The sequence below is a fragment of the Anas platyrhynchos genome, chromosome 5, assembly GCF_047663525.1.
Source record: "Anas platyrhynchos isolate ZD024472 breed Pekin duck chromosome 5, IASCAAS_PekinDuck_T2T, whole genome shotgun sequence".
NCBI classification, from domain to species: domain Eukaryota; kingdom Metazoa; phylum Chordata; class Aves; order Anseriformes; family Anatidae; genus Anas; species Anas platyrhynchos.
Window position 1 is genome coordinate 6,294,033 of NC_092591.1, and position 21,175 is coordinate 6,315,207.

Below are 21,175 nucleotides of genomic sequence, written 5' to 3' on the forward strand. Positions count from 1 at the left end.
ACCTTTACTGATCAGACTACAATTGTCGAGGAAATTAACCCAGAAGTTTATTTTTAAGTTTATGTTTTTTCATTTTATTTGTAAAGTAACTGTTTGATATCCTGGTTTATTCTGTTGAAGTGCCTTGTGTCTTGTTAACAACTCAAAGGTTCAGAAAGCATGAGGCTGGCCCTAAAAACATGACAACAGCTTTGAGATAAAATGCCTACACACAACTAGGTGAATAAATGTAATAAACCAACATGTATGTGTAATACGGTTTGGAGGCCTTCAACACCTCCAATTTTTATTTTTTAAAAACCAGGAACATAATTCTTAAGTTGAGCAGGAAGCTGTGGCTGTAAAACCCCCCTTCCTACTTCCTCTCTCTCACCAGTTACTAAATATTGCAAATCTCATAAACTGTGAAAGTTGGCAAATCAGAACATGGCTTAGGATGGGGCTGAGGGCCAGGAGATTGGGAAATGTTATTACCTGGTTCATCAGGACCCAGTACATCAGTACCATGGAGCATCATCACTGAACGAGCTGCTGGGATTTGGTTTCTAGCAGGTACTAAGTGGGTTTCTCATATTCTGTCTTGCCAGTCTCACTGTTCTTGACGGCATGCCATGCTATTTGGGAAAGGAAGAGCTGTTAAGTATACTATGGCTTGTCAGTCATCAGCATTTTTATACTGCTCCATGCCTAAATGCACTGTGGAAATGCAGTCTGGGCAGAGCCACTATAGGATGGGTGGGAAATTGTTCTGAAGTTGTGCTGATCTCTTGGTTCCAGGTCAAAACACCAGGATCTGTGTGTATATATATGTATATATAATCAGTATTTTCAGGAACACCCCAGACTTTGAAAGAGGGTGTGTGTGTTAAATACAGGAAATACACCCAGCTGAGGAAAACCTAGGAGGCACCAGCGTCACTGGTTGAGGACCCAGGGACTTGGTGGGGACATGCAGTGGGCACCTGGGCAGCAACAACTGGTCACCCAAATTGCAAATGGGGAACAGCTGGCTGCAGAGGTGGAGCAATGGGTTCTTAAAGGTGGTGGCCTGTGATATTAGGCTCCTGTGAAGGAGGTCTATGCTGTCCTGCTGTTCCTAACTGCTGAGCTCACTGGGCAGGAGGCACTTCTGGATTCAGCTCTGGCAAAGCCTAAGCTGGCGTGCTGTCTCATTTTGTGCTTAGGTATGGCTTTTCTATTGCCTTCCAGTCTTGTGTATCTCCGTTTATAGCAGCTGCTTATATCCCAGCCATATTGAGTTTATCATAGCTTTTTAAAAAGATTCTGAGAATTGAAAACAGTTAAGACATGAAATGTGCTTTGTACTGTATTTCTGGCCATCTGTAATGACAATTCCTTGTCTGTATGAGTATCATTCACCTGAACAAGTGTTGCTTTTGTAGCCTGAACTGTAAAAATCCAGATCTTTGGGAAGAAATTTGAAAGACACAGAAGCACTGCTGAGCTATGTATACACTGGCAATAATTGCTGCTATAACCAGACAGCAAATGTAAACCAAGAGCAACTGGTTAAGGAGTCTCACGTTCTGGGATGGAGGTTTTGCAGAAATGGGGTGAAGCTATTCTGCCTTGATATTTGGGTTAGCCCTGCCTTTAGATTGCATGAAAAAAAGAGGGGGGGATAAAAGGGGGCGAGGATCTCACCAAAAAACTTACAGGCACAAAACCCAGTGGCTCTAAGGAGCTATTCCTAGAAGCAGAAGCCATCCAGATTTGAGCCTGGCACTGCTCTACCCCATAAATTGCAGCTGCAGTGAGGCAGGGGCTGTTCTCCAGCGGGTGCAAGGAGCCTGTGCCCAGTATGCACAGCACGCCCTGCTCCTGGGAGCGCTTCCAGGACAGCCGGAGTGGTCTTGATAAAGCAATACCTGGAAATAGGCTGCTGTCGGCATCCGGCTTCCAGGTACCCTTGTTTTTGGAACTGCTGGGTCTCTTGCCCAGTCCTTGTCCTCCTGGACAGACTTAAGTGTGCTGTATTTCTACAGCTTGGTGTGGGCTGCCTTTGGGACAAATCAGGGGGAGATAAAAACCTGCAAGTGATGCAGGATGCAGCAAGGCTGGCTGCACACAGCTGGTTTAGAAGCTCTGGGAGGAACATTATTATATCCAAGAGAAGAAAAAAGGTTGTAGAAGTCTTTAGGAAGCTAATGTCATTCCTAGCATACAGGAGAAATTGAAGTGGATATATAGATATATATTTTAAGTCTTAATCTGGTGAATGCTGACCGCATGCATACAGCACAACAAGCACTGCTTTTTGCCACAGATGAGCTGTGCATTTGTATGTCCCTTGGATTTGTATGTCCCTTGCAAATGTCTTTAGGTTGCTATGTGACAAGTTGCTTTCCACAACTGCCTACGATTCCCCTGCCTGCCCTCGTTTGCTCAGAGAGTGGTGAACAGCAAAATCCCTGCATCTTCCCAGGATGTGGGTAGGCTCTTAGCGGTCATTTCTTCTTGATTTATTATTTCTGCAACCACTGCAAGAGCAGGCACAGCTGGGACTCTGGCCTAACCCCACCTCACCTCCTGAGAGCATCTCTCCCTCTGCTCCTCGGGCTAGGTGGGAGCTGAAGGAAGCCTTTCCCAGGCCACCCTGACGTGGAAGCAGGGAGCTCTGGAGCACGCCTCACCTCCACAGGATGATCCACGCAGGAGCAGTTGCTCAGGAGCAGTTTGCAGGCTCCGTCTCTGTCTGGTTTCAGCGATTTGGGAAGTCCAGGGCCAGCCAATTTATCGCGAGGGCTTCGCTCGAGGCTTGCTGTCGGTTGGCATGGGCAGGCGGCTGTAAATAGTGAATAAATGAATGGAGCAGGCTCCGCTCTGGCATAAGCAGCAAGTCCTCCTGCTGCTTTCAGGGGGCATTGCATCAGAGCTGGATTTGGCTCCTCGGGAGGCGGCGTGAGCCAGTGGGCAAAGCAACAGGGGGAGGCAGAGACCTGGGTTTGCAACCCGCCTCTGCCACTGACTTCCAGCATCACCTTGGGCAAGTTATTTCTTCTCTCTGCCCTCGTCTTCCCTCCTCCCCAGCTTGCGTTTCTTTTGTTTCTGCGTGCTGTGAGCTCCTCAGGGGAGGGGCTGCGTTTTACAGCTGCGAGCGGTGTAAGGGACACGGCTACCCCGCTGAAATAATTGGATGTCAGTCTGCAGAGCAGGAAAGAAAATGGTGCTGTAGCATTCTTGGGTCCTTTTGGGTAATGTAAGATATATCGTAAAGCACTTTGGCTGCAACAACAAAGCTTATTGATCAGCCCAGAGCCTTCCAAATTGGGTCTTTCTGCCCGAGAAGTAGCAGGATGAAGAATTAAAGTACTTACACAGGAGAATATTGTACATGAGTTATTGAGTAACCATCAGCCCCGCGCCAGCGCTGCTCGATTCCTCTGGACTGTGTGCAACTTCTGAACATTTTATCTTTTTCCTTCTGCTTTCGCAGGCTCGTGCCAGCTTCTGCAGCATATAAAGTAGGTGCTATTTTTATTGAATCTGGCTTTAATGTAGTAGATTTTTCACACGTGTGTTGGTTTTTATTGTTGGTCTCATTCCTGAACTTTCTGGCACCTCCGAGTGTAAAGTCAGTTATGTGCACATTGTTTGGCAGATGAATTTCTATTTCTGGGAATCATTTTCCTTCTAAAATGTATTTCTATATTAAAAATGTGATCTGTATCCATAACTGAGATATACTGTCCTGCACCTCCAGCCCAAAGACTTCTGCAGCCAGAGGTCACCAAGGCAGGGGGATGCAGCCTTGCGAGGAGACCTCCGCTGTCCAAGCCACAAGCACTTCTGTTAAGGTCTTGTTTTACTGACCCACTCTCTGCCTCCGAGCAGCAAAAATTCCCCTCTGATCTCGCAGGAGGGAAAACCCAGCCAGAAAGTGAGGATAAAAAGCACTGTCTTTCAGCGTTGCCTCCCTTCCCAGTTACTCTCCCTGCTAGATCAGAGCCCGTCTCGCTGAGCCCTACCATCAGCCTGAGCACAGCTTTCTCCCAGCTGAGCTCCCTCCTGCATTGGCAGCCCCTGGTCCTCCCTCCAGCATCCCCCAGCCCTGTGTAAAAGGGTCTGACTCGGGGAGCAGGCTGCCCACCCTTCAGAAGGTGCTGTCCCCCTTTCTCCATCTGCGCACAAGCTGCCAGGGAACAAGTAACCATGGCTGTGTGTGGTTTTCTCGCCTAGGGTGACCTGGAACACATCTGCAAAGCCCTCCAAAGTAGTAGGAATGTGCTCCGTTAGGACATGATTCATCCTGCATACCGCATGGGTGGCTGCTCAGGGAGAATTTTGACATTTGCATAGGCAGAGACTTTCCGCTTCTCACTTGCCCTCCAACTCCTGTGCTCTGCCTGCTCAAGCAGGGGGGCTGTGGAGCCAGAAGGGATCTCCCCGAGCTGGAGCCGACCCGGCAGCAGTGGTTCTGTCCCACCACCTAAAAGGACAACGGTGAGCTCCAGGGGCAAGCTTAAGGCGAGAAGCTGCTCTCTGAAGGATGGCTTCAGCCTCTTAGGTCCAAGCAAAGCCGTCCGGAGCTGCTGTCCAGGGATCGATCAGGTATTTGGGAACTGCAGCCAGCCCCCGCGGGCAGGAAAATATTATTACAGTCCTACCGCTCAGGGAAAACCTGTACCATGCCAAAAGTAAGTGATACGGACAGGACTGAGTCACGCTGTGTCTGGGAAGGAAAAGGAGTTGGGCAACAGCACAGTTGTCTCTTTTTACCTTTGTGCTGCTCCCAGGTAAGTGGCTTTATCTCAGCAGCTGCAGTGTGAGCGGGCTGAACCACAGGCCAGTGAGGGACGGTGATGCTCTCGAGTTTGGGAGGCTGCTCACTGCCTTTCACCACCTGACTGCGACCAGCGGTGCTTGTGGAGTGAGCAAGACGTGTGCCACTGCTGGATAAATGGGAAAGACGCAGGAATCGTGAATTAAGGTGAGGAAAGGTAACGGCTTGGTGACCGAAAATGTGATAGCTACACCCAACTGGATCTGAACTCTTGGAGGAAAAAAAAAAAATAATCTTGCAGACCTCATCTTGCTTCTTGGGGCCAAATACAATTTAAGGGGTGGAAATGTGTAATGGATCTGTAATGGGTATATGGATTCAGTGAGGGAAACAATAAGGATGTACAACTTAGCTTGAACTTTGTGCTGCTCGATTTGGCATCAAAAGAGCATCCTAGCTCTTGGTGCAGGGATTATTATTTTTTAAATTATTTTTAAGATACTTCATTTAAATCCTGAAGTGTTGAGGGTAAAGAATAAATTTCAGGCTGTTCTCTAAAGTCTGCCCAAGCCAGGTCTGGTACTAAGTGCAGTGTTCTAAAGAATGTCTTCAACAGATTTAGTAAGTAGGGATTTACCTATCCAGAAAGAAACCCTGATACAGAAAGTGACCCACTGCCAAGAAAGCTGTGAGTAAATACTGACCAGTCCTAAGCATTGTGTGGAATTTATTGCAGTAGTATTTTCTTAATTACAGTATAAATTTGGCTTGAGACACAGATTTAATGCCTAGAAATACATTTGTTTTTTAATGTAATATTTTAGAAGCAGAGTTAGGGTCTGAAAAAAACCCTGTTCAGGTCAACAGAAACCCTCATTCCAGCTTAGGGAGGCTTCAGATCAACTCTGTGAGCAGCACAGGCATTCACAGTTGCCATCACCCTCACAGTGAGTCACCAACAGCAAAGTTGCTACTTCAGATTGCTCTTTTAACACAAAATTCAAAGCCCTCAGATATTGTATCTAAAGAGAAATATTTACACAAGATGTGTATAAATATAAAGTTTATTCAGTATAGTGTTTAGAAAAATAAGTTCACATCATCTCAGAATACAAATAAAACACTTAATTGTCCAGGCACAAACCCCTATTACAGTACAACAAACATACATACTTTAGATCTCTTTGGTTGGGTAATTAAGCACAGCTACGTTTGATGATACACTCTGGGTCGGCATCATCTAACAGTGCAGTAAAGACTTCTGATTATTCCCTCCTCTAATGCGTACATTCCGCTTAAATTTCTTATTTGTTGTAAGGCACAATAAACCCATATCACAGAAATAACTGGTTAGTTCTGGACAAACAGTACATGCAGCAAAAGAACAAACATCCTCTGAACGTGAATCCCGAAAGTCAGGAGATTCACCCTCCTCCTTGAGTTCAGAAATGTAAGAAGCTAGTTTTAAATTATATGAAACATACAAGTAAGATATAAAATCCTTCAAGATAATAACTGCTAGGAGATACAGGAAGACTTCAGGTCTCCTTGCTTGTAAAATGTCATTGATTTTGTTTCTGGACTTACTAGAATTATTATTTTTCATGATTTGAGATGCTGCTTGACCACAAACACTACAGGATTCATGCCCCTGGGAGTTCTGCACATTTGTTTCGTGTGAAATCGGAGGGATGCACCCCGTTGGCTGTTCGTCTGTCCTTGGTAAGAAAAGTGCACAGGCACTGGAAATCTACATACAGGAAAAGTTCCTGTGCACATGGGGCCAAATTCTGCCTCGCTTAATTTAACTGACCACGGTTATTGCAGTGAATCTTCCCATTATTGTCATTAATCTTGATAATGACAACTCTAAAGATGCTTCCAGGCTTACTTCTGGGGAAAATAGCTTTCTGAACGCGTCTTCCTGAATCCACAGGCAGGGTAAAGCAATAAATGGAAAGAGGTATATGCTTGGATAGATGGTTGCTGTTCAGTTATAACTGTCTGAGTATCAGCCTAGTGAACCGCTTCGTGCTGCCACTGCGTACCGGGCCAAATCCGTCCCTGATCCAACTCCAGTGAAATGCATGGACCACATTCTCAGCTGGGGTGAAATGACATTAGTCAGTGGAACTGTGCTCGTTTGTCCCAGCCGAGGACCTGGCCGATAGATGCCCACCGTTTATGTGGCTGAAATGTCCTTTTTGGTAAGACCACAGGAATAATGCTGCAAATAGTCCAGACAGAGCATGTGATTCGGTACATTTCTGGTTCTCTGCAAAAGTCTGGGTGAAATAGAGGCAGCTTTAATTAAAAGTAGTAAAGAACAAAGACTTTTTTTTTTAATGTTCATGCTTTGTAGGAATTTGCTTAAACTTTAAGCATATTTTTCCAAGCTGAGTCTGGGACCAGAAAAGTAGTAGAATTTGGCAACGTTTCCTGTAAGATTTCCAGTGGACTTACAAGTTACAAACATACGTGAAGTTGAAATGATCCTTTATTCTCATCCGTAACAGGGAGGGAGGAGAAGTATTTACGCAGGATAGACAGTTTCCACTTAAACAGAACAGGGTAACAGGGACTGTCTGTGAGATTCAGGATGCTCACTGCCATTAATGCACGTGGGAGATGAGCATCCGTATCTCCTAAACACCACGTAAAATCCTCAGTCAGGAAACAGTGGAGCAATGCCTTATTTACAGCAGCTGAAGATCTGGCCCCAGATGCTGCTTGGGGCTTTGTGTACTGTCTCGGTAGGGCCGTTAACTTTCTTGCTTGAGGGCCACAAAACCCGACCCTTAATTTACAGTAGGAGGAAAACTACCATTTAAATATCTATTTTAAAAACACTGTACCGTGCAATGAGTCTTTATATTGTGCATATGTACCTGCAGAAAACATGAGGTTACACCTACATCATCTGGAGGGAATGACACTTATTTTCAGTGGGAGAAAGAAAGAGGAAAAACCTAATAACAAAATAAGTTACTCGATATCTGGAAGACAAATAGATTAATCTTACTTTGTCCCAAACCGCTGCTTTTACGTACATCCTCCGTTCCCCCAAAGGAATGGGAGGTTTCCTATTTGAAGTACCAGACACTCCAAGATACGCACCGCTGTAACAACACGCACAGTTTTTACATCAACTGTGCTGCAAAGCCATGGGATTCAGAGCCTCAGTAACACAATGAATGCAAAGGAGGAAAAAAAAAAAAGTAACATGTACTGGCGTAACACCACAGTCTTTTCATTTATGGGACCTGATTGCTTCAACAACTGACAGAGTGCTCTGAAGTATTCTCTAGCTTGCCTTTAAACATAATCCGAGCTTCACAGACCAAACGTCAAGCCCTGAACAACCCCTTCAGAGCCACGCACAGCTCTCGCTCCATGCACATGTTCTCCATTAATGCGACAACACAGGGTCCTTCCAATTTTCCAAACAGTTGATCAATTAATGCAATGCAGATATGGCTACTGTGACCATCATCATCTTGGTTTTACAGGTGAAGAAGAGGGGGGGAGCATAGTGTCCATGCTGGAGCCCAGCAAGGTACTCAGATAAACCCCCAGAGCAGAGAGGAGAGCTCTGGACTATCCAATTCCCTGCTCACGCGGAGATCCCCTGAGCGTCAAGGAAGTTGTGCCAGGGGAACATACAGCTCCATGTTCTGCTTGTGATAATCTCCACTTTAAAGCGCCTGCCTTGGGCACCCTTTTTGCTTGGGTGCATGTGGGGACAGCCAACTGCTTATGGGCTGCTGCTGTTTGCAAGGCACCGCTGACTCCTTAGAGCTGCACAGTGCATGCCTCGCACGCTTGCTCTTCCCTTTCTCTGCACTTTTCCCTGCAACCCCAGACTCTCTGGCTCACGGTGTAAAACTACAGTGCTCACCAGCAGAGTTCAGCTTGGAGATTTCACAAAATACCTTGCAAAACATGCTGCTTTGGATATAGTGCAAAACAACAGCCAGGATGTCCATGCCTTCGGTCCTTAAAGTCTTTCCATGGAACCAGGTAAAAACCAAGACAGAAACAGACTGGGATGTGCTACCTCTGTTCTCTTTCCTTTCAATTTTGTTTTTTTTTTTGTCCTTTACGAGTGTTTTTTTGTCTTGGGCCTGATGCGGAGCCCACGGAAGTGTATGAAAAACGTTCCCATTGCTTTCCAAAGGCTCCGGACCAGGCCCCCGGTGAGGATGAATACATGCCTTAGCTACTGTATATATTCACATTAGAATAAGAGATACAAATAAAACAGAAACACAAAGACTAACAGCATGTCATTTTTATACACCTGTAGTATTATTATTATTCTCTTAAAGCTTAAGGATGTGCTTTTCCATGCTACAAAAATTCCTCTGGAGGAAAGGCGAAATGTGTTCCACCTGCCTCGAGCCTGCCTGCTCCTGCTGCTCCGGCGGAGGGGCGAAGAGGGAGGGACCTGTCGGGCAGCTGCAGCCCCCACCGTCAGCCCCCGCGCTGCTTATTCTGGAAGGATACATAAATACACACTTAAGTGCACTCCTGGATGGGGGCCTGCTTGCTGAAGAGCAGCTGAAACTCTCCCACACGGGCTGGTTGGCCAAGGGGGCCGTGTAAACACGGGACTCCCCTCCCTGGCCCGCCCAGCCAACCTTTCACACTCATCTGCCCCAGGCAGGAGCCAAGATCTTTCCCTCTGCACGGCTGTGCTGCCCGTGGGCCCTCCACCGACTCCTCCTGCCTGGCTTACGCGGCGCAGAGAACCTATCTTTGGCTCCTTGCACCGCTGGTAAATGTCACCCGCCACGACCAAAAGACTTTAACTCTTTCTTCTTACTCGTGCAAGTAGGGGCACTGAAGTCAGCAGGTCTACTTGCAAAAGTAAGGCATCAGGATTTGGCCCTGAGGACGGATATTTGCAAGTCAGTGTTTGTATTCCTCCTGCTACTGTGCTTTAGTAACAAAGATAAGGCCACTAGGAAGAAAGGCACATGGAATTCTGTAAAAAATACACACAAAAAAAAAAAGGTTCAACTAATTTGCAAATTACTAACAAAACAAACAAAAAACCCCTGAACACAAAGACAGAGGGGGTAGAGACAAGGACCTCCTGGGTTTGTGAGACTGGGAGCTCATCTTCTAGCTTCAGTGTGATTAACATTTTACTTTTACAGTCTATTGCTTGAAAAACTACAAAAAAAGTAAAACCTTGTCAGAAATAACTACGTTTACTTCCTGCTCAAACAATAAAAATAAATTAAACAGCCAGAAAACGTTTTCCTTTTCAATGCACTGTGTCTAAAGTAAAAGGGAACATAAACCATAAATAAAATCCATTGTACTAATTTAAAAAAAAAAGTCTCCTTTATAAGAACTGAAACAATATTTACATTCATACTGGAGAGAAAGCTTCTGAGTTGCATAATTAGAGTTTCAGATGATGCTTTTCTGGTGCACTGACAAAATGCTAGCTGTAGCATTTAGAAACCTGTAAGTGTTTGATGCGAGATTTTTGGTATGAACACAAGTCTGCTGGAAAAAAGCAAACACACCAGTAACAAGATTATTCATGATTTTGTTTCGTTTCTTAACCTCAGACAACAAAAAAGTGGCCTGTGAGGTATCGTCTAGAGTTCTTAAAAATTTTTCAATGCCCATGGACTAGAAGTAAACAGCGAAAATGACTGCATCGTTTCTACCTTTTCAGAGCGAGATTTTTGTTTTCTACCTAACGTTAGGAGTGTATACTTACTGTTGAGAGCATGTTGTACTATGGAGAGTCTACTTAAATTATCAGCGGAGTAGCAGTTAGCCAAACCTGTACCCATTCGTTTGGTACTTCCCCTGGCGTTTCCTTTCTCCTTTAATCTGCTTAAAAGAGAATACTGCATGCAAACCAAGTGCGGCAACCTAATTCCATTGCCGGAGATTCCTCTGTACATTAATTCAGACCATGTAAATGTTCTTCTATTTTCTTTAAATGAAAAAAAAAAAACAAACACAACCAAACACCCCTCTTGGTGCTTGTTAGGGCCTCAACAGGAGACTTATCTAGTGAAACAGAAAGCAAAAAAAAAAATTACAAGTCTTGCATATCTTCATCCATCTGAACTGTCTGCAGTTTGGCAAGCTCCTTTTTGTCCGTTTCCAGTTCTTCACAAACCGTGTCAACCATGTTACTCATAACATATTTGGATTTTGAATCCAGCATCATTAAGTTGCCAGTTGACTTACTTTCCGAATTAGGCAAGAAATTCTCCTTGACATCGGGTACAGCTTGCAGAACCAACCTGTGCTCTCTGACAAAATCTTGATGTACTTGTGCAGACGGGTGGCTGACACGGTCTCCGGTTGCAGAAACTATTTCTCCAAGTGCGGGCTGTGCTGTAGAAATGGACAAGAGATCTTGACTGGTAATGAGCGAACAGTTCTGAAGGGTTGCATAGTTAGTGTTGCTGATAGATATCACGGTAGAGGTACTGGTTACAGGCGATGACATGGACTGGCTCTCTGAGATACCAGAGTTCAGTTCTGCAGCATTTAAAAGAGTGGGTGGTGTGAGGGAAAAATTATGTGAGGGCGTTACATTCACTAACGAGGAGGCCAGGTACTGGAGTCCTCCGCTGGATATATTTTCAGAAGACATGTTTACGTTTAGTTGCGTGTTCTGACTGACTGGCATTAACTGAGAAAACACAAGGCTTCTCTCCAGTCCTTCTTGCTTAGCAGATCCCACCGTCTGACCTGAATTGGGAACTGTATAAACGACCGCGCTCGGAGTGAGGGGGCTGAAGAAAACCTTTCCTTGTTGCACTGTTGAAGAGTCGCTCGTAAAAGTTCCCCCATCAGATGTGCTAGGATTTACTGAAACGTTACCTAGGGAAAGGGAAGCAAAAGAGAGGAAAATACAGGTTACAGTTGGCAGGGAGCTCTGCAGTCATTTTCTTAAGACACTTTGGTCCTCTTATCTTTGAGGTATGTACATATGCCAATATTTCATGCAACATAGAACAGCATTGCTTATAACAGGTGAGAGAAAATTTGGTATGAAGAAATAAAAGCTTCTGTTAATAGAAACCACTTCTAGACAGAAAAAAAAAAATGGTTCTGGTATATTAGGTCTCTTTCAGGCTCTCATTAAGGGGCAAACAGTCCCTAGCCACGTGATTAAAATGAACGTGCTTTGGCCCTCGCTAGTTGCCACCACTCAATTTCTATCTAAGAATAGCAGCATGGAAAGCTATTAAAGATAGTTCGGTGACAGACTCCAACTTGTGTGTGGGAAACCGTAGACACGTCACATACAACATGCTATTGCTGGGCAGAATCTACCTGAGTAACCTGCAGGGAAAAGTTCAAACAACAGCTCCTACCAGGCTGCCTCTGTAGTCAGTCAGGCATTTAGACGTGGTGCCGTTCACGTCGCTTCATCGCCTATTTCTAGAAGCCTCACCCCACTCTAGCCACCAAACGGTGTAAAGCCACCGAGCGAGCAGCTACCCTGTCAGAAAGCCATGGGACTGCTCACACGATGTCCCAGCTAACCAGGGCAAGAACAGGTGGCCAGCCAAGACCTGAAGCTGGTTTCACTGGGCATGCCTTCTTAGTTGTCATAAAATAAGATATGCTGGCTCTTGGGACAGGGCTTCACTTTAAACACCTCTCTTTCTCAAAACCTCTTTAATAATTATATTTAAGAGAGTACAATTGGAGATACCTCATTTTTTTTTAACAGCACTCAAGGTGCATCTCACCAGGGGAATAGTTTAGGTCCTTGTTTATTTCCATTAATCAATCGTGATGATTTTTTGAAAGATTTACTCATATGTGTAAACCAGGAGAATAAAGTGAGGCAACTGAAGGTTACCTGGCAATAACGTATCATTTACTGCAGCTTACTTAAAACAGTCCGCAATGCACTTCACCTGGAACGTGCAGCAAGCTATCCATCCTTCTCATGTTAAAAAGAGAGAGAAATCAAAGCAGCAAACCAGCTCTCTTGACTTTTCTCTGCACCAGACTAGACATATGGTGGATCAGTCTCCAGTGGGAATTGGTATTTTCAACACTGCGAAAAAATCTTCAGTGCATGGCTTATTATGCCCTGATTGTCCCATATTAAGGGACAGAACTTTCTTTCTCAGCTCTGCTGGCTGTCAGCTTATACCTTGGAGCATGTGGATTAAACAGCTTTTGTAATTACAGGTGGTATTCAGACCAAATGTCTGATGCTTTCTAATCTTGGTTAAACTAATTACCAGTAATTTCCAGTGACTATAAGTGCCACATTTTGGGATTTTGTAATTTTGTACCCATTTAAAGTGTGTCTGTACAGCTTCAGCATTCCTGTGTTATTTTAACAGCAACAGCAATTAACTCCCTGCACACATTTGACTGAAACAAGCTAATGAGAGCACCACTTGATTTTCATTGTAGTTCCAGGAGCACTACAGCAATTCATTCAAGTTTAATCATTTTCATAACCAAAGATACAGTGGTTAATAAGTAACAACGTTTTCCAGTTCTGCTTTATAACTGACCTGCTTCAAAATAACAATCCAGAGCTGGAGTTGCATTCCCTACGATTCTTCCTCCCTGGCCAGAAGCTTCACTCTATGGTATGTTAAGACAAACTCTAAGACAAACTCGGGGAGGAGCCTGCACACTTGGCATGTGAACCTGCGATGACATATTTCCCTTGGACTGAGGGCAGTTCTATCCAAATACCCTTGCATTTTGTATCTACAAGCTATTACATACTCCTATTGTTTCCCTGCAGTTTAATCGTTCTTAATTATAGGACAGAAAGCGTATGAGTGTAACTGCTTGGTCTTGTTGTGTCTATAGTCATTTAAAATTTATTTATGAAATGGTTTGGTTAAAAAAAACAGCACACAAGACAACCACCACAAGAACAACAACGGTAACAGCTTCCAGCTGCAGCAGTTTTCATTTTTATAAACTTTCTCATTAAAAAAAATTCAACAGCAAATGGGGAATATTTTGAATTACTGAAACGTGTAAAATTGACAAACATTTGTAAAGATTAATACCATGGGCTTCAGAGAACAGTACGAGATAAAAAGAGTGTAAAATACCAGATTTCCTTCCCTGCTCTTGGTAAAGAAGCTCGGTTCTCATGTAATATGTAATTATGCTCCTACCCAGGAGCATAATCCACAGAGAAGGATGCGGGACACATTATAAAGGAACGCAAAACAGTACTTGATGTACTGTGCGCAGCTGGGGCCAAGGTACAATGATGGTACATCAGAGGAAAAGTATTATAGGTCCTGAAATACGAGGCGTGCCCAACCCCCATTTTCTCTTGTAGCTTTCCCTGTAACAAACAAAACTTTTACCTTGTGAAGCTGCCACAGAAACAGGAGGCAGCTGCAGAGAAGAAAAACCGATGCTTCCGTTCAGCAGCTGGCCATTTGTTCCTGAATTAGGGATCTGGACAATGCCATACTGGTTTATTTGGACAGGAGCAGTAAAAGTAACTACAGAGCCTCCATCTTGGGAAGCAACAGTTTCTACGCTTTCCCTTTTCACTTCTGAGCTTGGTATCAATCCTGGGAATGAGACCGGTATGTTGCTGGGGCTGAACGTGGCGGCTGCTGCTGTGTTAGGAACTGAAGCCTGAAGGAGTTTGAAGTCCTTAACATCTTCTGAAGATGATGACAATATGTCAGTAATGGATACCCCGTTGCTCACAACGCTCGAAGTGGTTTTGGGTGAATTTAAAGTTACTGTCTGGGAAGCCCCCACGCTGAGTCCATTGAGAATTACACCATTGGGTCCCTGAAGAAAAGAGCTACCATTGAGAAAGACAGGAGAAGTACTGGCAGGCACAAGGTTTCCATTCAACAAGACACCAGATGAGCTCAAGGCTATTTTAGTGTTTCCAAGCTGCTGCATGTACACAGGCTCCATGTGGCTGGGAAGGCTGAGGCTGGTAACTCCATCGGACGAGCTGGAGAGCGGATGTGGAGATAAATCCTCCTGCCCCTTACTGGATTCATCTTCCGTGCTAGGGTTGCCGTCTGACTCGCTAGGGGAAGAGATGGAGAGATGACATTGCATTACCAGGGCACACCAGTGAGCTCTGGACCAAAGGAGACGCCTTGCTTCGATACGGGTCAGGGGAGTTTGTCCAAATCATTTTTTATTTTCTATGCTTTGCCTCAAAGCGTGTTTTAAAAGCAGCCTGAGATCGAGGCAAGGATTTCTTAGACCAGAACACACCAAAACCGCCCACCGGCCGGCGTGAAACTTTACAGACTGCATTACAGCCTCGTAAACAGACCCCCCCTCGGCCGCCTGCTACCCCAAACAACCTGGGGGCGACCGCCTCGGGCCCACCACCCCAAGAAAGGGGGCTGCACGTGTGAGAGCAACCCGGCGGCCCCGGGAGCAGCCATTTGGGAACTTGCTCCGTGGCAGCCTGGGGAGGTAGAGGCAGGCCAGGAAGCTCCAGCCCGACCCTCCCGAGCTCCGCAGGCAGCGCCGGAGGCCCACGGGCGGCGGGGGAGGCCCTGCCTCAGCCAAGGGGGGGGCTGAGGGGGACCCGCAGAGCCCCTCCTGCCGGAGCAGCGCCTATTTTGTTTTTTTTTTTTTGCTGACTTGTCCGCCCGGGCTCGCATTTTTTTGGCTGCTCCCTCCCTTCCCCCTCCGCCCTTTGATGTGTCCCGAGGAGAGGGGGCCGCGGCTGCACAATCGCGCCCTTGGTTGAGAAATGCCTTGGGGCCCTTCTCGCTGCTGCCGCTGCCTTTTTTTTTTTTTTTTTGCATTTTTTTTTTCTTCTCCCTTCTCTTTCCTCCTCCTTTCCCCGCTCTTTTCTTTCTCTTTCTCCCTCCCCTCCGAGGGAGGGCAGAGCCGCGGAGGTCACCTCCACCTGCCCGCCTCAGCCCCGGCCGCTCCGACACCGACACCGGGGAGAGGGAGCGGGGGGGGGGGCACAGGGATAAAAGTTTCCCCTTCCCCGAGCCGAACCGGGAGAAGCTCCCGATCCCCAGGGGGGGCTGCTCGGAGGCCCCGAGGCCCATTTCGGTTTCTCTCAGACCGGGCCCGGCCCCGTTTTTCCTCACCCCCCCCCCCCCCCCAACCCCCGGCTCTTGAAACCCGAGCCCGGCCCGCTCCCGAGTCAGGTTTCAAAACAGAGCGGGACCCCACACCCCCGCGCGTCAATGATTAACTCTGTCAGGCGCAATCGTTAAATAAAAACAACGAGGAAACAAACAGCGTGTGTGTGTATGTGTATGTGTGTGTGTCCCTCTTCTCCTCGTCCTTCCACACCCCCCCCCCAGGGGCTGGAGGGGGGGGGCCCGGAGGAGAAGTTCTCCTTGTGGCCGCCTCCCCGCGGGGCTGGGCGGGCGTGGGGGGGAGCGGGGAGGGGGGGAAGGAGGGGAGGCCGGGGCACGGCGAAGGTAAGCGCCATGTTTGCGAAGGGAAGAAAGAGCCGGGAAAAGGGAAGGCGGCGAGATGGGGGGCGGGGAAGTGAAGGGGGGAAAAAAAGAAAAAAAAAAAAAAAAGAAAGAAAAAAGTTTGCGCTCACCTCTTGGACTGCGTCTCCGAAGGGTTGCGGTCCCGCTGCCTGCGGTTCTTGAACCAGTTGCTGACCTGGGTGAGGGACAGCCCGGTGATCTTGGCCAGGTTGCGCTTCTCGGCCGGCGAGGGGTAGCGGTTCTGCTTGTAGAGCTCCTTGAGCGCGTTGCGGGACTTCTCCTTGAAGCAGTACACCGTCTCCTCGCCGTCCCAGATCGTCCTGGGCAGAGGGTATTTCCTCCGCAGCCTGTACTTGTCCACCGCCCCCAGGGGTCTGCCCCGGGCTCGCTCCGCCTCGGTGTAGCGAGCTTTGTACCAGAGCTCCTGCAGCAGCGGGTGGTTGGACGAGTCGAAGTTGTGGCTCTCCAGGATGCTGTAGAGCTCGGCGTAGATGCCCTGGTGGAAAGCCACCAGCGCCCGGGCTTTCATCAGGCTCTCGTTGCCACGTAGCAGATCGCTTGGGGGCAAAGACCACAGGAACCTGGCCAGGCGGTCCAGGTTCCCACCTTGCTGCAGCGCCTCGCACACGCAGGCGACGTGGTCCGGGGAGAAAGCCAGGGGGGTCTGCGAGGAAGACGACGAGGAGGACGACGAGGACGAGGAGGAGGACGACGAGGAGGAGGAGGAGGAGGATGAGGAAGGCGAGGCGGCGGCCGCAGCGTGGTGGTTCCTGGCCAGGAGCTCGGTGTGGAGCAGGACCTGCTCGGCGGCCGCCTCCTCCCCGCCGTGCTCCATGGGGAACGGGGCGGCGGCGGCGGCGGGGGGGGGCGGCGGCGCCGCGGGGTTCAGGGCTCCCGCCGCCGCCCCGTCGGGGGGCACGGCTTCGGAGAGCATTTCCATCACATTTTCCTGCTTGATCTCCACCGCGCTCGTGATCTCGGCCGTGGGGGAGGCAGAAGACATGGTTTGTTTTCCTTTTTTTTTTTTTTTTCTCCTCTCCCCCCCTTTTTTTTTTTTTTTTTCCTCTTTGCAAAGTCCACTCCTCCTCCTCCTCCTCCTCCACCTCCTCCTCCTCCTTTCGGCCGGCTGCTAGCCGATCAGGTTTCCTCCCGGCCACGCACCGACCATTAACGACCGCTGCCGTGGCCAAGCCGTGCAATCGGGCTCCGCTCCGCCGCTCCCCCCAGCGTGACTCCCGGCCCCGCCGCAACACTATAAGGCCCCGCCGCCCGCTGCCCCGGCCGCGCCCGCCCATTGGCTGAGCCGCCGCCAGGGGGCGGGGCCTCCCGCGTCCCCATGGCAACCGTCAATCAAACGGCCCCGCTCCCCCCTCCCTCCTCCCTCCCCCCCCCTCCCTTCTCCCTCCTCCCTCCTCCTCCTCACGGGCACCTCCACCTGGAGCCCCGCGGGCGGAGCGAGGGAGAAGGCGTTAAAAAGGAGTGAAAAGGGAGAAGAAACGGAATAATAATTAAAAAAAAAGGACTAAAAGAAATGAGAAATAAAAAAATACAAGAAAATAAAGATGTGGAACCGCTCGGGGAGATGAAAAGCCAGGGCGCCTCAGGCGGCGCTGCCCCGCCGGGCAGGGGCTCGCCTCAGCCCGCTGCTGGCTGCCCCTTCACCCCCTTCACGCCCCGTTATCCCCCATTCCCCTCCCGCTTCCCCCCCCCCACCATTACACCCGGAGCTGCCCCGCCTGGCCCCGTCCCAGCCGTGCGGGGCAGGTGCTGCCCGCGGCGGCTCGTACCTGCTCGGCCCGGCCCGGCGGGGTTGCTGGGGGCCGGGGAAGGCGAGGCAAGGCCGGGCAGAGCCGGGCCGAGCCGGGCGGAACGCGCTAGGGAGGCGGGAGGGGCCGGCGGGGCCCTTTGGTAGCGGCACCGGGCGGCGGAAGGCGGAAGGGAAGGAGCTGAGGGGGTGTGGGGGGAAGGGGGGGGGGAGGCGGCGGCGGCCATGGACGACCAGGGCTGCCCGCGGTGTAAAACCACCAAGTACCGCAACCCGTCCCTGAAGCTCATGGTCAACGTCTGCGGACACACGCTGTGAGTGCCCGGCCGCGGGGCTGCCTCACGGAGCGGGGCACAGCCCGATGGGGTCCGGCTGGGAGCCGCCGCTGGGCCCGGGGGAGGGGGTTGTGAGGGGTTTGTGAGGGGCTGAGGGGGCTGTGAGGGGCTGAGGGGGCTGTGGGGGGCTGTGGAGGGCGTTAAGGAGCTGTGGGGTTTGTGAAGGGTTTGTGGGGGACGGTGAGGTGCTGTGAGGGGTTTGTGAGGGGCGTTGGGGGGCTGTGAGGAGCATTGGGGGACTGTGAGGGGCTGTGAGGCATCTGTGGGGGTTATTGAGGGGCTGTGGGGGGCGTTGAAGAGCGTTGAGGGCTCTGTGAGGGGTTTGTGGGGGTCTGTGAGGGGTTTATGGGGGGCGTTGAGGTGCTGTGAGGGGTTTGTGAGGGGTTTGTGAGGGTCTGTGAGACTCAGGAAACACTGCAGAGTGTGAGGGTGCAGGATCAAGAAAGAAAGATAAAAGCTTCATGGTTAAACAAATGCTGTGTTCGGTGCTGTGCTTGGATAATTAAGAAATCCTAATCTATCTACCTGTATCCTTACCGGTGCGTCAGTTCTCCTAACGAATGGTGCTCTCTCTGAAAGGTTGGTGCAGCTTTAAATATTGGAGAAGCCTCTTCTGAGCCAGTGCCGCCTGTGTTGTTTGCTCCTTATCTCTTGTAGCAGCAGGGTTGTGAGCGCTTCTTTTTGCTTTTCCCCAAAGATGAGCGCTTGTATCAGCTGCAGCCAGCAGTGGGAATTAGCTCAGTAACGTGTCTGCACTCATTCACCTTTGGATCTGGAGATCTTTCTGCTTTTCCATGTAAATTGTAAAGGCGCTGTTCAAGTTCTTTCTAGGTTTATGTGATAGAAGCCTCCCCCTGCAGTAGCAGCCCTTTCTTTTTGTTGTCTCTTCGTCTTTCCCATGACATTTATGTTGAGATGCTTGTTTTTAAACCACGCGTGAATTACATTTAAAAGACAGCCTGAAACCTTTACTTAACCCTATGTGCTCATCCACTGTAAGCGATCAGCAAGAAGGAACTGGATTGTAACATAGAGGATGTGCGTATGTATATACAGTTGTGAAATAAAGGGTTAGCTTTAATGCAGTTCCCCAATCCTGTCCTCTGTGGCCACGAAGCACTTGCACTGCCGCCAGGGAAGGCACGCGGGAGAGCAGCAGATGCTCCCCGGGTCGTGCTGTTGTAGGAGGGGAGCAGCAGGAGTGCCCCTTTGGTGGCAGCGGTGCTGGCTGTGTGGAAGTGCAGCGTTAGCTGGACTTCAAAAGCTAACAGCCGCGTTGGGGCAAGGCTGTGCAGTTTTAAAATGCTGTTTCTATCTTCTGTTCCAGCGAAGATCAAAGGACTAGTGGTCTTCGTGATCTTCTGCTTTCAAGCTCCTCCAGAGCCACTTCCAGCAGAGGACAGCATGTTTCAGTTTGCTCTCCTTCTTTGGTTCGCAGTGTTTTCTTTTGTAGCTGAGCTTTGCTTGAGAAAATGAGTCATATTTTGTGCTTTTCTGGGTCCAGCTGCTGACATTTTCTTAGGGACTGATGTCCCTGCCTTGCTTTCCTTGTTTCTTCCCACACTGCCTCTGCTCACCCCAGCTCTTGTTGTTTGCACTTTGGTGTTTGGAAGTGTTTTGTCCAAGGCCAGAGCTGGCCTGAATCTGTGCGGCCCTGGCTTGGGCCAGCCCAGGTATCTCTATAGGGTGCTCGCCAGGAGAGGTCTGTGCAGGGCCAGACAGACCCTCCCTGGATTTGGTGATGTCTGTTAGTCCCCCTGTCACCTCCCAGCAAAGGGGGACTCTGCAGCAGGGAACCACAGCTTTAAAGCTCCACTTTACCCTCAAGGGTAGCGTTGAAGTCACTGCGTGAGTAGGATTTCTGGATTTCTTTACCTTCTTTGAAATCAAGGGCTCTCCGTCTTGATGTGGTTCAAGCGGGTCGCTTTCCCCCTGAAATATCCTTTTAATAACGCCTTTAACGTGTTTTTATTATTACTTCCATATGATCTTACAAAGCCTCCATACTGGAAGTCATTTCTTGGTAACGGCCAGTGTGTTCTCATAATAACCGATCTCGAAGCTGGAAGCTCAGTGGAGACATCTGCAAGTGAAGTATGAGGGGAAAAAGGAGGCAATTGGCATTTGTCCTTTCATAAATTTACCACGTTTCTGCCACAGGGAAAGAATGTCTAGCTTATTTTCAAAGCAAATGAGCCAACATAAATTTCTGATGGGGATTTATCCTTTTTATTAATAGTTTGCTCTTCTTACAGTTGAAAATACTTCTCCCAATTCTTAATCTAAATTTCTTCACTATAACTTAAGCATATAAGAATCCTAACATGCATTTTACCTTGTGAAGTGTTTGTTATGCCTCTTTTACAGGAACATTTTGTATGCTTTGGGGCTTTTCTCTTTGGCGTTTTCCACACTGAAGAAGTCCTGTTCCTTCAGTGATATTTCACTTACATCTGCGGCCTCAGCTTATTTCTCTTCTCGAGGCTTTTTCCACTTGGTTTGTGTTTTTCTTGGAGTGCTCGGAAATGGACATAATCCTCAGAGTCCTTAGAACCACAGGCAGAGTCAAAATTATTTCATGTGCCTTGCATCTGGTACTTGCATTTCATGCATCTCGCTAGGACAGATGAATCTATGCATGTCCTTATTTTTTTTTTCGCTGATACGTGTTGATTTATGTTTGGCTTAAACCCCAGATTCCTTAGCACCTCACCACACAGCGTATCTCCGTGCAGAGCAGTGTTTAACCTCGCTTTCCAAGTCGGTAAGCAGCTGACTGCTCCTACCTGTTTGCTTTATCAAACTGTACATTATTTCACATGAGTTTTGCACTTGCTTCACATGACCTTAGATTCTGAGCCCGTCCATCAAAGTGCTTGCAGTTGTCCCAGCTTTA

The 21,175-nt window shown here is 48.4% G+C and overlaps 2 protein-coding genes and 1 long non-coding RNA gene across 4 annotated transcripts in view; 2 read left to right on the forward strand and 1 right to left on the reverse strand.

Annotated features, from left to right (window-relative positions):
- The first annotated feature begins 800 nt into the window (after positions 1–800).
- Positions 801–7,966, forward strand: LOC110351917 (uncharacterized). 2 transcript variants are annotated; one of them, XR_003497803.3, is made up of 5 exons: positions 801–1,184; positions 3,458–3,485; positions 4,201–4,658; positions 4,777–4,951; positions 6,359–7,966. It is a non-coding gene; the product is annotated as an uncharacterized lncRNA (long non-coding RNA). The 2 variants fall into 2 exon arrangements; XR_003497802.3 differs by having other exon boundaries at positions 802–1,184; positions 4,758–4,951.
- On the reverse strand, positions 5,793–17,551 carry LOC101799235 (homeobox protein SIX4). Its single transcript, XM_005015311.5, has 3 exons — positions 16,290–17,551; positions 14,095–14,786; positions 5,793–11,608 (listed from the first exon to the last, which is right to left on the reverse strand). The coding sequence occupies exons 1-3, from the start codon at positions 17,180–17,182 to the stop codon at positions 10,812–10,814; spliced, it is 2,382 nt and encodes a 793-aa protein (XP_005015368.5). The 5' UTR covers positions 17,183–17,551; the 3' UTR covers positions 5,793–10,811.
- A 546-nt stretch (positions 17,552–18,097) lies between these two features.
- Positions 18,098–21,175, forward strand: part of MNAT1 (MNAT1 component of CDK activating kinase) — a 120,560-nt gene continuing 117,482 nt past the window's right edge. Inside the window, exon 1 of the mRNA XM_027459413.3 lies at positions 18,098–18,258. Coding sequence (XP_027315214.1) covers positions 18,170–18,258 — 89 coding nt within the window. The 5' untranslated portion in view covers positions 18,098–18,169. The remainder of the gene's footprint in view (positions 18,259–21,175) is intronic.